A 15,161-nucleotide genomic window follows, 5' to 3' on the forward strand; every position below is an offset into this window, starting at 1 on the left:
CAAGAAAAGACTGACATAGAGAGAATGAAGGAGGCTTTCCAGTTGGAGAAAGAGAACATAGAAAAAGAAAGAAAAGCCTTCAGTAAAGAACTTTGTGCTTTTACTGCCGAAAAAGATGCAATGTGTGAGGAAGGGAAGACATTTAAGAAGGAAAAGGAGGAGATGAAAAAGATGAGGAATGCCTACACTAAAGAAAAGACAGACATCCAGAGGATGAGGGCTGTTCTGAGCAAAGAGGCAGACATGATGATGCAGAAGAAATACGCATCTGTGAAAGAAAAAATACCACTACTGGAAACAATGGGACCAAACAAAAAGGCCATTACAACCAGAGCTGTTAACATGTCAGACAATTCATATCTCAGCTTCACTTCAGTTTGGGCCTGCAGGGATGAATACAGCAACTGCAGCTGCATCAAGAAACATAAATATCAGAGATGGATGAGGAAATGGGCTCCGCAATGTTTTTAATGATCCATGCCCAGCATTCAATTAAATATGTATATATGTAAATACCAACGAATGTTGACCTTTATTTATATAATATGTATATACTATTTAATCCTCTAATTCTCTTTCTTCATTGAGGCAGTTCAGATCTGCCTGAAGTGCAGAAGTGTAGTGTGATTTCTGCTGTAGCTCATCTAGAATAATGCTGTCAACGCACATTTTTCATACAGTGCAACTTTCCAGTGTTTTCCAACTTTGTCAAAATCAAAAAGAGCCAACAACTGTGATTCTGATGATTTAACTGTGATAGACAAAACAAGTTACGTTCCATATCAGTTGAAGGTTTTCTTTGAGTCAGAGGTGGGGGGCCATACACTGTAAACATACCAAAGCTAAACACCAGACTTTTGTCATGATGTTAGTGGTGGTTTTGCTGGTGAATACATACATTTTCAAATAGCATTCTAATGACTTTATGATTCATAATACCTGTGGTAGCAGGATGCTAACCTTCTTTACATAGAAAACCAAACAATTATCAGATGACTGAAATACACTTGCACTTAGCAATAACACGATCAGAGATGTTTTCAGAAAGTCAATGAAGGAAAACTCAGCCTTTACCTGAGAAATACTAGTGGAAAAAAATGGGGAAGTGGAAGTTACGGAAGGTTAAAATGAGGTGTACTGAATATTCAGTACACCTCATTTTAACTAGTTATTTGAGCTTTGGTTGACAGAAAAGACCACATAGTGCCAAAATCTGAGAGCTGCAAATCTAATTTAAGCTACTATGTTGAGGTCATCCTTAACATAGTAGATTTACTAGATGTAGGATCAGTGTCATTGGTGAGGAACAAGCAATCACCCTATAGTTAGGAAATACATCCTTGGCATTTAGATTTGTGAACTTCATATATCCTGCAAAGACTTCAAACACACCCAAAGCTTGTTGGTGTATTTTACAATAAGCCAGCAGTAACTTATAGAGTCTGAAGCCCAGAAAGGAAACTAGCTTTGACTCTTAGCTCAACTCCTGCGTTTCCCCAGGGACACAGCACTGTAAGTTATAGCCCCCTGGGACTGTTGGGAAATAGGAAGTTTGGAAAACCAATCAGATTGTGGTCAGTGTATACAGTGTGGCTAATGGAGTGAAACACCTGTCGGTTCACAGTTTAAAAATACTTGGCCTGCTTCATCATTCAAATATTACATATGAGGAATAAGTTAGCTTACATTAACACATGTAAGAAACAGGGTCATAATGTTAAAGAAATACATTTTCTTATGTTTTAGTCCTTTAACTACAAGAAATGTATGCTTCATTTTAGTCCTTTAGTCCTTTCCAAAGTGTGCTGTATCATTTCCTGCTTTTAAAAATACATTTTACCATGATGGAATGACTGGGAGGAAGGCTTTTAAGACTGGGGGTAACAGTATGTTTTAGGTGCACAAGAGTGAACAAGAGGAGAAAAGAAAAAAACACACGGGGATACAGAAGAAGAGACAGCATTTCTGCACAAAAAAAAATATAAATGAAGGAACAAAAACTGGCAAGTGAGAAACCAGCCACACACAACTGCAAACAGCAGAAACAAAAATGCAGAGTCCTCATCCAAACTAATGTCACTTTTTAGCCTGTAGGGATGAAAATGGCAACTAAGGCTGGCAGCAATATAGCTGCACAAAGAAACAGAATAAAAAATTGCTTTAAAAAGTATACAAATCGTTACTTAAAACTATAAACTTCCTACCATACCCCCTTAAATGGCCTGGCAGCCAATAGCCATTTTTTCTAAAGATAAAGTTGACATCAGACATGAATGAAATGTCAGTAAGCAGAGGGGCCCCATTTATCAGCTACAAACAACCTTAATAAGTGCTTTGAACAAAAAAAACTATAGGTGGTATCCACACGAGTACAGCGCAGTATAGGGTGCATATAAAGGTCATCTTTAAACTTCTCACACAAAAACACCAGGGGGTCACATAAACATAAAAATGCATTTGAACATATTCATGCGCACACATACATGCACACACATACACATACAGTCACACAGATTGATGGCACTGCATGTGACCTTTGGAGCCCTTTTTCATTAAACTCAGCAAGGGGGAGGGCGGGAGGAGAGAGAGGGAGATCCAATTTGAGGACATCAGAAGAAACAAGGAAGTTGAGAGGGGACCTTTATGTGTGTGTAATTGGTCTATAGAGGAATTGCCAACCTGCGCACCACAGGTGGCCACAGACCCTGTCTAAATAGTTAACCTTATAAAAGTCATCAAGGCCCCTGAGACATGCCATGCATGTGTGTATGCTTGTGTGTGTGTGTGTGTGTGAGAGAGAGAGAGAGAGAGAGAGAGAGAGAGAGAGAAAGAGAGAGGGCAGGTGTGCATACATATTCACCATATGTGATCAACTGTGAGTAGCAGATCTCACTACATACACATTCAATGATATGTAACAAACTGTCTATTCCATCCATTCACAATACCAGTGACAAGATCATTTGGCCAGAGCCAGTGTAGAGAATTAATTTGGCTATTTAAAGAGAGAAAGCTACTTGATGCAGTGACAGTCAACAAACCTGTCACTAATCAAATATCTACACTTCTTTGTTTCCCAACTATACTGATTTAATTCACTGAGCAATTGTGATGTTTTGGGTTAGTTTGTCTTTGTGTTGTGTTTTTTCTTGCTTTTTCTCTCTGTTCCCCTTCCCTTTTTTCTGTTTGGTTGCAGAGCTGGTGTGTTGCTAGGGTGTGGCTGTCTCCTCCTGCTGGCTGATTACACACACCTGTTTCCACTCCGCTCGTTCTCCTTCGCCTTCTTAAGCCCGGCCTTCACCCCAGCCCTTTGCCAGAGTATTCCTTGCTGTATCCTGTGTGCAAGCTCTCAGCGCTACCTGCGTTTGGATTCTCCTGTTCTCTGAGGCTACCTGTGTTCTCCAGTGGCAGCGTTTTCTGTTCCTCGTGTCTTCAGTACTTTCTATAGTCAGCCAGTCGCCTGCCACGCTGCCTGCCTATTGTTCCTGTGTTTTCATCAGTGCCTTATTAAAGAGCCATCTGTTGGTACTTACCTGTGTGTGTTCTCTGCATTGGGTCCTACACTAGAGTTCATAACAGCAATAGTTTTTCTGAACAAATGCAGAATGGAAAACAGACATTACGGATTACGGATTCGGATTAGATTCTTAATTTTCTGCATATTCTAATGAGTCTAACTAACCCTCCTCCTAGCTATAACCAGCACTTGCTAACTTTATTTAGGCAGTATTAATTGTTTTTTTTTGGCCACATGGGGGCAGCTGAACAAGCTGAAAACACAGCATTGATATGTTATCGCCTCATACTGTGGAAAGTCTTTCGTGAACAGTGGCATATTTGCACATCCAGCAGACACACAGCAACATTAGCATTCATTTGGAGCTGTGTTTCTGTCAACCAGACAAATGTAAGTGTGATGTGAGAGCAGTAAGAGTGAACCAAAACAGTAATGTTCCAGGCTGTTGAACCGGTGAAAGATCTGGCCTCTCTACTAGGTGTAGACTCAATCTTTCAGTGTCGCATTTTCCTTTGAATGAAGTTTAACTAACGTAAGAGGATTTTCTTTGATATATACTTGAGGTACAGCTAGACTTGAGGTACAGAAACCGTATGAAGCTGTAATCAGCTAGATTCACATACCTTCTTCTGCAGGACATTAACCTTCCTTTCCTTGACATCCAGCATGTCCTTCATGTCTCTGATCTCTCCCGTTAGCGTGCTCTTTTCATCAGTCAGGTCTTGCAGCTGCTTGGTCTTCTTGGTCAGGAACTGCTCCTTCTCCTCCAGACGCACCCGCAGAGCATCTACCTAAAATCAGACCAAATGAAGAAGTTAAGTGCAGATAGGCAGATAAGAAGTCAATAGGGAGTTAGACCAAGAGATTTTAATAAAGCTGTGGTACAACACAAACTCTTCTACTGATAGATAGGTTGACAGAGAGAAAAGGTGAAATAAGAGTCACAGTGGGTCATATGACCCAATATTTATATAGTTTATCCAGACATGGACAGGCAAGCATATAGACTGAAAATAGATTGTCACAGGCAGACTGTTTGAAAAGGAAGCTGACCAAATTGACAGGCCAAGAGACAGAAAAACACTTATACAAAGAAATGCACAAAAAAGATCAGGAAAGCTTACACCTTTTTTTCCCAGTTCTCATTCAGGTGGCCCATATGTTATTATTCAGTGCTGGAACTGACATGTCTCAACACATTTACTTGTTGACATTTGGAAGTAGTAAAAGTTCAGCTTTGACCTAATGTCCATAATATGAACCGCTGTGGACTGATGCAGTAAAAGTGTGTGTGAGAGAAAAAGGAGCCTGGAGCCCATCCCATCATTTGTTATTGAGAGTGTTGTATGATTGGGCCAGCGCTGCCACAGATCAGACCGCTCACACACTTCACACTCACACATTAAAATCCTCCGTATCTGGCTGTGTGCGACGAGATGAGTGATATCTGAGCTCACTCCAGAACTTCTTATTGGACATATATCAGTGTTGTGTTGCGCCGCCTACACTTACACGCACTCAAACACATACCGTACTGTGCACGCTCTCAGCTGGCTGTCACGAACACACTACGCACTCCTCTGTTGCTCCTCAACACCTGATTACATTTCCAGCACTTTTTGCCATGGCGAAATGAGTGAACCCATTTGAACCTGGTTTTAAGGTGTACATGTGTGTGTTTTATATGGATTCAAGAGATACACACACTTAGATAAAGGGAAGCAGTGAGAGAGGGCTTGTTAACAGCTGTTTTAACAAGTGTTACTTGGACACAGAGGGGACAGTGTGAGAACACTTAAGGCACAGGCTCCGTTGTGCTCTCCAGCTCATCTGTCAACTATTTCATAGGGCTCTTAAGGAGAGTCATAAAGGGAGGGAGTGTGTTGGGGCCACTGATGGAAAGTAATTAAATACATTTACTCAAGTACTGCACCTGACAGCTATAGGTACGTTGCATACTTTGAGTTAAAAACCTTTAATGAGCCTATAAAATATGATGCACTGCTATACTGTAAGCATATAGTGCGCTAAAACAAATAGCATAGCTCCACACAGCTCTGATGTTAAAATGCTTTCAAGTAGATTAACGAAAAAGGTCAACACTTTGGGAAAAAGGCTTATTATCTATCTTTCTGATAGCTGGATGGACATGATTGATATAGGTATAATGGGAGGCAATTAGCTTTAGCAAGACTCAAGGTAGGCAGAACAGCCAGCCTGCATCATTATTCTCCATAATTCAAAACTGGCACTAATACCTACAGAATTGGCAAATTACAAATCAAATATGCTGAGAACATAACTGAGAAGGACAGCTGTATTGCACCACCCTTAGTTCCTGCTTATATGCATGTGTATCTGATTGTGTGAAATGAGAGTGCCCCATGCAAACCCTCAGACGCACAGAGCTCCTCTCAAGTAGCAGCATTAGAAGCAGTCCAGGACCCCCAGGTGTAAAATGGTGAAGTATTTATCTCATATTGCTTCTCTGGCAGACAACCAGAGTCTAATACTGAGCCCTGCTCTGTCCTCCCCACTCCACACTGGCACACACAAACGCACACCAGCAACACCGCTAATCCGTTGTGCGTACAGTACGTTAGTGCCCATGGATTATCGTGCGCAGGTGCTACAGGACTGTGTCCTGTGCGTGCGTCTTGTGTTTGTCGATGTGTGTATGAGACAGAAAAAGAGAACCCCCCTCCCCTCTTACTCCACCTGGCAAGGAGCAATTTAGCAAGAATGCAGCAGAGAGGCCTAACAGGAAATCCCTGCTGTCTCACCTGCATTGGCCTACTAAGCTGTGATAGTACTGTACAGACGCCCCGCTAATACCCTCTTAAAGCACTCATTGCTGCCAGACGCAGTACATGAAAAACAAAAAGAGAGGAGGATAGACGAGGACTGAGGAATGAAAGGATGGAGAGGAGTAAGGGTGAAAGCTTGGGGAGAGATAAATGAAAGAGTGAAAGACGATGGATAGAGATGGTGGGAATTATTAACAGATCATTTGGCGTGGGCATATTAACACCACTGACTCGGCTGCTCCTCCTCTGGCTAAAACTGCTGCTGCATCAGCTGGTCTATTAACGGGAAATACTGGACAGCTTTATCAGCTGGCACACATGCTGAGATGATAGACAGCTAACAAGTCAGGGTGATTAACCTCTCTCTTCTCCTTCAATTTCCTCTCCAACCCCCCCACCCCCCTTCTCAATGTCGTCCTCCAGCAACACCTCTCTCTCTCACCCGGACACTTCTATCTCTCTTTCAACACTCCATCGCTTCCAGCCATGCTCCAAACACTCCGGGAGTTTTCCTATTGCCATTTAAAGGTGCAGGTCCTGCGGTGAGACAAAGTGAAGTGTCGGTGTGAGAAATCCCTTCAAGTCCTCAAGCCAGGTTGTCTTTGGGACAGGCCCACATTTCCCAGCCTTGACTTTGTAGGTTTGTGTGTTTCTGTGTGGATTTGTGTTTCCATATGTGATAGATAGCGCTCCTACGGTCTCCAGGACAACGAGCTACTCATTCTACCTCCGCAATTGGACACTAGGGACTACATTCTGTTTTGTAATCACAGCCTTTTTAAGTGCATGAGAGGAAGAAAGAGAGAGAAAAGTGAGGTAGAGAAGTAGAGGGGCCCACTGCTGTCCAGTTTGGCCTGTTAAAATCCAAAAGGACTTTGGAGATTGCACTGAGGCGTTCCTCTGAAAAGATGAATTAAAAACACATCTATATCACCCCATCTTCCCCCATAACCCCACTTACGCTTTCCAGCCCCTCACTCAGCACCATATCATTTTAAAAAATGACCTTGATATGTTTTCAAGATTCTGTGGTTGCAAAACTATTAATTCTTGGCAATACAGAGCATTTTGTTAAATAAATACAGTCACAAACTAATAACCGCTCCAAGGTGCGCATGCACACATGCATACAATCAGTTTTCTACATGCACACATGCATGTACCTGTAATTAAACATGTAGGCATGCACACATATGCATACTCATTCATTCTCACACTCATTCTCATCCTTGACTTCCTCTCTCTCATGCTTGCAATGACAGGCAAATGTGGATTCTGGACACTGGTTAGCAAAGTAAAACGGAGGCTTAAAGAAAACGGCTTCTCTGTTTGTCCTCACCTCCCTTTTTCCTGCCTCACATTTCATCATAAAAGTTTTTCTGGCAGGCAAATCTGCAAAGGTATCAGGCCCAGCGTCCGGCTCTGGTCCGCAATAAACAACACATGGAGTATATGAGTAGACCACAGTCAAAACGGCAGAACCAGAGACGATAGAGAGACCACAGCAAAGGCCTGGGGACGCACCAACACTTGCGTACTAACAGTTGCACTCTCGCTCACCCACCTGGGAGTCCAATATTGCAAGTCGAGTTGTAGGTTGATCAGAAAAACATATCTAATATCAACTCAGTCCTCCCATTCTAACTCCTTAAAAATCACACATGCACATATACACACACCTATACACACTATTTTTTGTAGCTGTTCAAAGAAAAAGTTTGAATGTCACTTCAGCTGACAACACCACCATAAAGTTCTTAAATCCCAAGAGTGGGTCTAGTGGAGTGTATCTGGCGTCTGAACTCAGGCTGCTGTGGTGCACGACACACAGCTGTGTGAGCGATTCACTCTTCTAGCTGTATGACGTCCAGCCAGCCTGTGTAAATACAGCAAAGGGCGACCATTAGACTTAATTTATTTAAAGGTCTGTGCTGTGAAATTAATCATCTAAATTTATGACATAATATTCAACTAATTCATGTTTGTCTAGGCATTCATGTGGCCAAGTCTGGACTGTATCACTAAAAGAAGGAAGGCTATGTCATTTCAAGATGATGCTAGACCACCAGAGAGTTTCCCATACCAGCTCTAATTATTCAAATACTGTATCTCTTTTTGCTGAAATGTACATGTGCATCAAAGAGAAAGTCACACTCTAACATGATGAAGAAGAAGGAGAATGAATGTGGACCGCTGGGTTCAAAGAGCCAGTGGCTGTTGCTCTCATTCTGACTAATGTTTACATTATTAAAGATTGGTGAAAGGTGAATAAAAAATTGGCCAATCCAGCTTCTAAAAGACATATGTACACAGTATATACACTGTGCTGCTTCACACAGACTGTGGGTATCGTTTACTCACACAGATGTGAGAAGGAGTGGCGTTAAATGATCCATAGTTTCCTGATGAGGCAATAGAAACTTCCAATAGATTTCAGGAGGTCACTGTTGAAGGTTGTGAGGTTAGACAGCCTGAATACCATAGTGATTTTTTCATATGGACTCATATGCATGTTGGCTGTGGGTGTGTGCACACAGGTGCAGGTGGAAGTTGCAATGCCAAATACAAGAATGAAGCACCTCAAAGAGTGACTGTGCTTACTCAAGAGCCTCTTCTAATGATGTTATGTTTGTGAAGGATCGGATTCTTTTCAACAGCTCTTTGGTGTGACCAAAGGGAACCGAGTCACACTTGGTGACAGAGGTTCTGTCTTTGTGCCCAAATATCACTGCCTGCTCTAAACTGACTCCCCTTCACATGAACAGTGAGAACCAGCCAGTCACAAGTATGGCTGGACCGTATATGGGTATGCAGAATTGTGCTCAGTTTGTTACAGGGATATTCCATTCAGAGTGCGATAAATTTGGAATGAACTGCATTGTTCATGCCAATTCATTTTGAAAGAGCAATGGCCAATGGGAGTGCTCTAATATTCAGCCAACCAAAGGTGTTACTTTATCAGTCAGTCAGTCAGTCAGGGACAGACATCTGACTGGCCACACTGTCACAGTTCATTCAAAAAGGAAAAAAACAGACGGCTCTCAGAGCTGAAAGATCCAGCTCCCTTCAAAGGGTCATAAGTCCCATCGCTGATTCTCTCATTTTACCCACCCACACACACACACACACACACACACACACACACAGTATGAGCAAGCACATGCACGCAAACAGAAGATTTCCTCTCCACCTGAGCTGGCCACACCAGACATGACGACACTGTGGCTGATCTGTGCGGAAATGACGGGCCGGTCCCTGTCCTGGGGCTTAGGCTGGGTGTCATTTGAGGTGTGTCATCAAAGCCGGGGATAAGGCAACAGTCAGAGCCCTGATCAAGAATCGTATAATGGACAGATCACCTCAGGGCCGGCCTGGGATAATAAGCGGATGTAAACTGCCTCACAGCAGGGGCTGCAGGGTGGAGAGTGGGGCACTGTACACCGCAACATCTGTTGATAAAACCATGGCAACACAGCTGTCTGCCCACGGGCTACAGAGAGAACATGGGAAAGCACAGATGTAGAAAAAAAAGACAAGAACACACACACACACAGAGAGAAAGAGAGAGAGAGAGAGAGAGAGAGAGAACTCCCAGGATCCACCGACAAAAGGATCTTTGTCGACAGAATGAATGAATGGTTTCTGCCAAAGCATAAATGTCAATCATTCCATGCTTTTGGTATTGTACTAGTGGATGGATATATGACACAGAAAATGTAGGGGGCTCACCCTGAGTACCATCACACTAACCTTCACTGCACACAGCTGCCTCAATCCCTCTTTTGCCCTCCATTCATCATCATTACATCCTCCAGCAGAGAGACTCACAGACATACATAACACACACATACACACACTTTATAAAGGAAGAGACGCTGCAGGCGTTCCCCCTCATTAACACTTGCTCCTTCTTTGATTATTTTTCCTGATCATTTCCAGCACCGCATGCCAGTTGCTACATCCTGTTTCCAGGGAATCCATTTCCTGTCAAACCACACTGAATAGTCACTCTGGCAAACATGTGGAGAACGACGCAGTCGATAGTAGCCTAAATCTTCTTGATTTCTGCTTTATCAACAAGTGAAACAACCTCCTCGTTTTATTTGTGTGTCAAATCAGTAGTTTGGTCCTATATGTGTGTATTAAATTAGGGGTCAAGTGGTCTGAGTAAAGCAGGGTGACCCTGGGTGTTTTATTTGTGTGTCAAATTAGTGGTTCGACAAATAAAACACTCCCTCAGGACCTATTAGTATGGAAAACACTGACCTGATAGAACCAACTGGATGAACAGTGTTTGATACAGTATAACTTACATAGCCAGGGATCCAGACTTAAGTTTTAGATTGTGGCATTTTTGCTACTAAACTATTTTCCTTCTTTAACATGCCTCTTCCAGCACAAAGCAACATGTTTGAAGCTCTTTATTTTCATCCTCACAAAGACATTTGCTATTTAGTTACTAAGGTGCAACAAAGTATTTTGTCGTCTTGTGGTATGAGCTCAAATTGTTGTGGCTGGTATCGTCTCTCACTGTCACTACACATACACTACATTGCATGATGACTCATGCATATACATCAGAAGCATAAATAAAAAGGAGTCGCTGTCTAACTGCACTTGTGTGCGTTTGTGTGTATTCTCTTTAGATTATGTTCTCCAGGACCTCTCAGCCAACAATCACATTTGTTATTTCTTAAATTAAGGATTCCTCAGGTCCTGGTATAGTTTACCCAACTATCAGAAAGACAGTCCCTTTTAACCAGTTGAGTTTTATTACCAGCTGAATGATCCACTCTGTATCCTCAGCACATTTAACTGAGTTCAAAATGTACACATGTATTTCACTAGAAATGTTCAGCTGATTCATACTTACCCACTTCTTTCTCTTCTCTAATTGCTTTTACCATCTGACCTGAATGGCTGTCTTCTACAGGTCATTGCAATCTTAAAGTATTTGGATAATTTTGTTTTTATTCTATATTCCAGCACATTGGCTTTGAAATGGACTATGTAAAAATGGTAGCCTTTTTATATAAACCCCCAGAGTAAAAGGAGAGGAGAGGAGACCTTAAGGTCCATACTACATTTCAGCTTTTCTCTGGTTCAATCATTCTAATAAGAGACTTTCTACTAACAATTAGAACTTCCTATCATTGGGAGAGAAAACTCTTCAACTGTTTTCTTGTGGCTTGTATGTGAAGCATATCTTTGTGTGTTTGCCTGCATGTGTCTATATGTGTGTATTAAATTAGGGGTCAAGTGGTCTGAGTAAAGCAGGGTGACCCTGAAGAAGAGGAGGTCAGAATAAAAACAAAGGAGCATATTGTAACTGGCTGTCTCCATCAGCACCTCACTGCCTTCTGGTTAACCAGCCGCTGACTGACAGCAGACCGAGCAAAGCCCTCATTACTGTCTGTGATTATGTGTGTTTTTGTTTAGTTTCAAAATGCATAAAAAATAGAAAGCATGAAAAAATGTAGTGAGAGAAAGAGAGAGAGAGAGTGTACACATATTTCCCAAAGACCTTCATTTGGGAAAAATCATCATACAACTGGTATTTACCTTCCAAGACTTCTATCTCAACGCATCAGCTACGCTGAGGCATGCGCCATACGTATTTGCACGACGACGCTAATGTGCGTCGTTTTCGTGTGCGTAGGCACAGCTAGCCTCGCACGCGCACTTGTGTTTGTCGGCTCCTTCAGTCGTGCACATATTTACCTCGTTCCCTGTGTAAACCATTAAATATCTCAACCCCCATATGACCCCTATAACTCCACTTTATGGCTTTTCCACATGGCCTCTGAAGAACTCGCGGGGGCTTTATTTTGGACCGTGCCATGTTTGTTCTGGGGGGCCCTGACGCTTTGCTACTCTCACTGCATCCCAAACCGCACCACCCCAGGAACCCGGGAGCATGCTGTTGGGTCTGAGAATGGTGACCGTGGTCAGTCCAGTTCAGATGAGGTCATATTAAAACTCGTCTGCAGTGGTCGGAACTCATCACAACAGGTCCAGGGTTTAAATGTGAAGTTGACATTTAGTGGTCAGCCTAAAACAGGAACTGTTTTCAATTTACTTACACCAACAACCTCACTGTCCTCCTCAGTGAGTTCATCAAGTTCTCACCTATGATGATTTGTTATTCACCCTCTATCGTACTGGTATCAACAGAATGGATTGAAGAAAAGGAGAGGCAGGCGACAAAATGCGGGGAGAGAAGACAAATGGAGGCAGATAGTATGAAGGAAGAGAAAATATGGACAAAAGGAGCAAAAGGGAATGAGGCAGAAAGAAAGACAGAGAAAGAGAAAGCACAGCAGGGGCAGAGTCCAGGGTGGAGCGTAACCAGGTTGAGACCACATCTTCTCTCCGCCTCACTACCTATATGAACCATCAATCAGCAAAGAGAACAAGGAAAGATCAACAAAAATAGTGCAGCAGGGACCACAGCACACCGTACCATCGCATCACTCACTGACAAAAGCCCACAGCCTTTTACATCCATCAAGAAACTCTATTCTCTCACTTCTCACTTCCTCCTGTTGCTCCAGCTATCCTCAATTCTTTCCCTCTCCCACTCCAGATTCTTTTTTTCTTTTTTGTATTTTCCTCTCGTTTTCCCTATTCATCACTGTCGCTACGGTCGATATTAGCAAGTCATTTTTGAGTCATTTGTATCTTCTTCGAGCCATTACACCTCAACCTCAAAATCAAAACTCAGTGGAGGTCTTCTGGCAGACACACTGCGAATGCTGGTGATGAAAGAGAACACAAGATATTTGAGGTCACATCTGAGAAACTTAAATTGAAATACCACCGACTGTGTTCTCTGCAAACACAGACACGTTGCCACAAAGCAAAATGTGCATTAAAGGCGTGCTGCTTCTAACACTTCTGCTGGCGTTCAGTGGGGAACAAAATATCAAATGTTATATGGCTGTGTTATTTATGTGCCTGATTCAGACTTTGACTTCAAGCACCTTGAGCTTCCTTCAGGTCTGGATTTCCCCTGTGTGGGTAAGAGGCCACCTGCAAAATGCTCGCCTCCAGTTATGAATATGTAAATCAAAGCTTATCGACCCTCGTGAAATGAAAACCTTAACTAATAGCTGACAAAGACATTAAGCACAACATGATTTGGTGCATCTGTTGCATCCAAAAACTGACGTTAATAACTCAGATTATGTGACCCTCAAGGATTCAGAGTTACAAATAAGGAAGATAACAGAGATAGCAATAACAGGTCACATAGAGAGAGCACATTGATATTATTCATGCTACAAAAGCTGTTGACACAGAATTGGTTCAGACTTGTGGCTATGGATCTGAAGTGTTCTCCACATAAAGGCTACTAATACAAGCCTTATACTTCCTTTTTATGCCTTTGTAACTTTGGATCAGTATCTCATATACTCACTTTGACATCTCAGAACACCAGCTCATATAAGTGATTGTTGTTATATTATTTGAAATATAGCTGACATTTTGACCATTCAGAATGGGTTAAACCATTGACCTAAGCCCTGTCATAACACAGTATGAGGAACTAGAGAGACACACACTTTATATTGTAGAAAGTGTGAGAAAGTAAAGACATTAAACTCAGTCAGGGTGTGTACGATTATTTGCTTAACTTGCACACTGTTAGCTCAGAATCTTTGAGTGGAACAGTCCTGAATACATCATTTTTGTCCAGCACCACACCCCTTTATCAGCGCTGCAGCACTTTGCCAGCTTCAAATCGGCTCAATTATTTGGGCATGATCAGAGCTTGTTTCATGACAAAGAAAGCAACTGCCATGTTCTCTTTGCTCTTTTCCATGTCATCGGTCTGTATCACACTAAAGGCGCCTTCTCTGCAGTGGATAAGTTGTCTGGACAAGCCAACTTATACGGGTGTGGTGAACTCTGTGATTTGCAGATTGCAACAGGAATCAGCTGTAAGGACACTGATGATGATGAGAATGCCTTCAAACCTGTTCCTGTGTGAGTCCTCTGTCTCGGGGAACATGAAGCCTTAAACCTGACTTCTCCTCACCTGACCCCATCAAAAGCAGGTACTGTGCCTCTAATGAACTGCACCTACACCCAAAGTGCATCAAAAACATCTGTTTTATTTTTGACACTTGGTAAAGGTGAACTAATTTGATTTTGACTTGATTCGTGTTGCATGTCATTGTTTTGTCATGGTTGTATTGTACTTTCTGTCCTTACTCCATACCATTCTTGTTATGTTTTGCCCATGCAAATAAACCTGATAAACCTAAACTTGATGCATGACTGAGCTCTGTCGAATTCAGACAGGCCCACAATCCGATTTTGCCTTTTTAGTCAAATATTCATATTCAAGACTACTTTTATTCTCAAAGAAAACTAGTCAAAGGACCTGCAAGCCCCTTTTCCACCAGGGTTGTGGCTTGTTTCTTTGTCACTGGCTGGTTAAATATGCAGGAAGGTCTCTGATAGGTTACCTGATCTGCTGGAGTATAGTTACAGCCCTGCATTGTCCCGACCAGGGGCAGGAAAGACACATACACCTACTGTATTAAAGGGTTAAGTTTCCACAGACGTGGAAGGCAGACTCACAATGCTCAGACACACACACACACACACACACACACACACACACAAGCCCACACTCATTATTTTCCACATTTTCCAGTTATCTGGAGACAGATTCAATCACGCCCATTTAGAAGCTGTCCTTAACTTTGACTGACAAATAAATACACTTCCATTTTCTCATTCCCTCGCTCACAGTGCCTGCTCTGTTTCAGCAGCCAGTCCCTTCTCAGTCCCATCCTGATGTGAATTGCTTTTAGAGACAAGTGTCT

The 15,161-nt window shown here is 42.3% G+C and overlaps 1 protein-coding gene across 9 annotated transcripts in view; it reads right to left on the minus strand.

Annotated features, from left to right (window-relative positions):
• The window catches only part of LOC108877885 (ERC protein 2), a 147,573-nt gene that overhangs the window by 108,010 nt on the left and 24,402 nt on the right, over positions 1-15,161 (minus strand). For all 9 annotated transcript variants that reach the window (XM_051071283.1, XM_051071278.1, XM_051071277.1 and 6 more), the window contains one exon: positions 4,141-4,308. In XM_051071283.1, the coding sequence (XP_050927240.1) occupies positions 4,141-4,308 (168 nt within the window). The remainder of the gene's footprint in view (positions 1-4,140; positions 4,309-15,161) is intronic.

Source organism: Lates calcarifer, linkage group LG6 (assembly GCF_001640805.2).
Source record: "Lates calcarifer isolate ASB-BC8 linkage group LG6, TLL_Latcal_v3, whole genome shotgun sequence".
NCBI lineage: Eukaryota > Metazoa > Chordata > Actinopteri > Centropomidae > Lates > Lates calcarifer.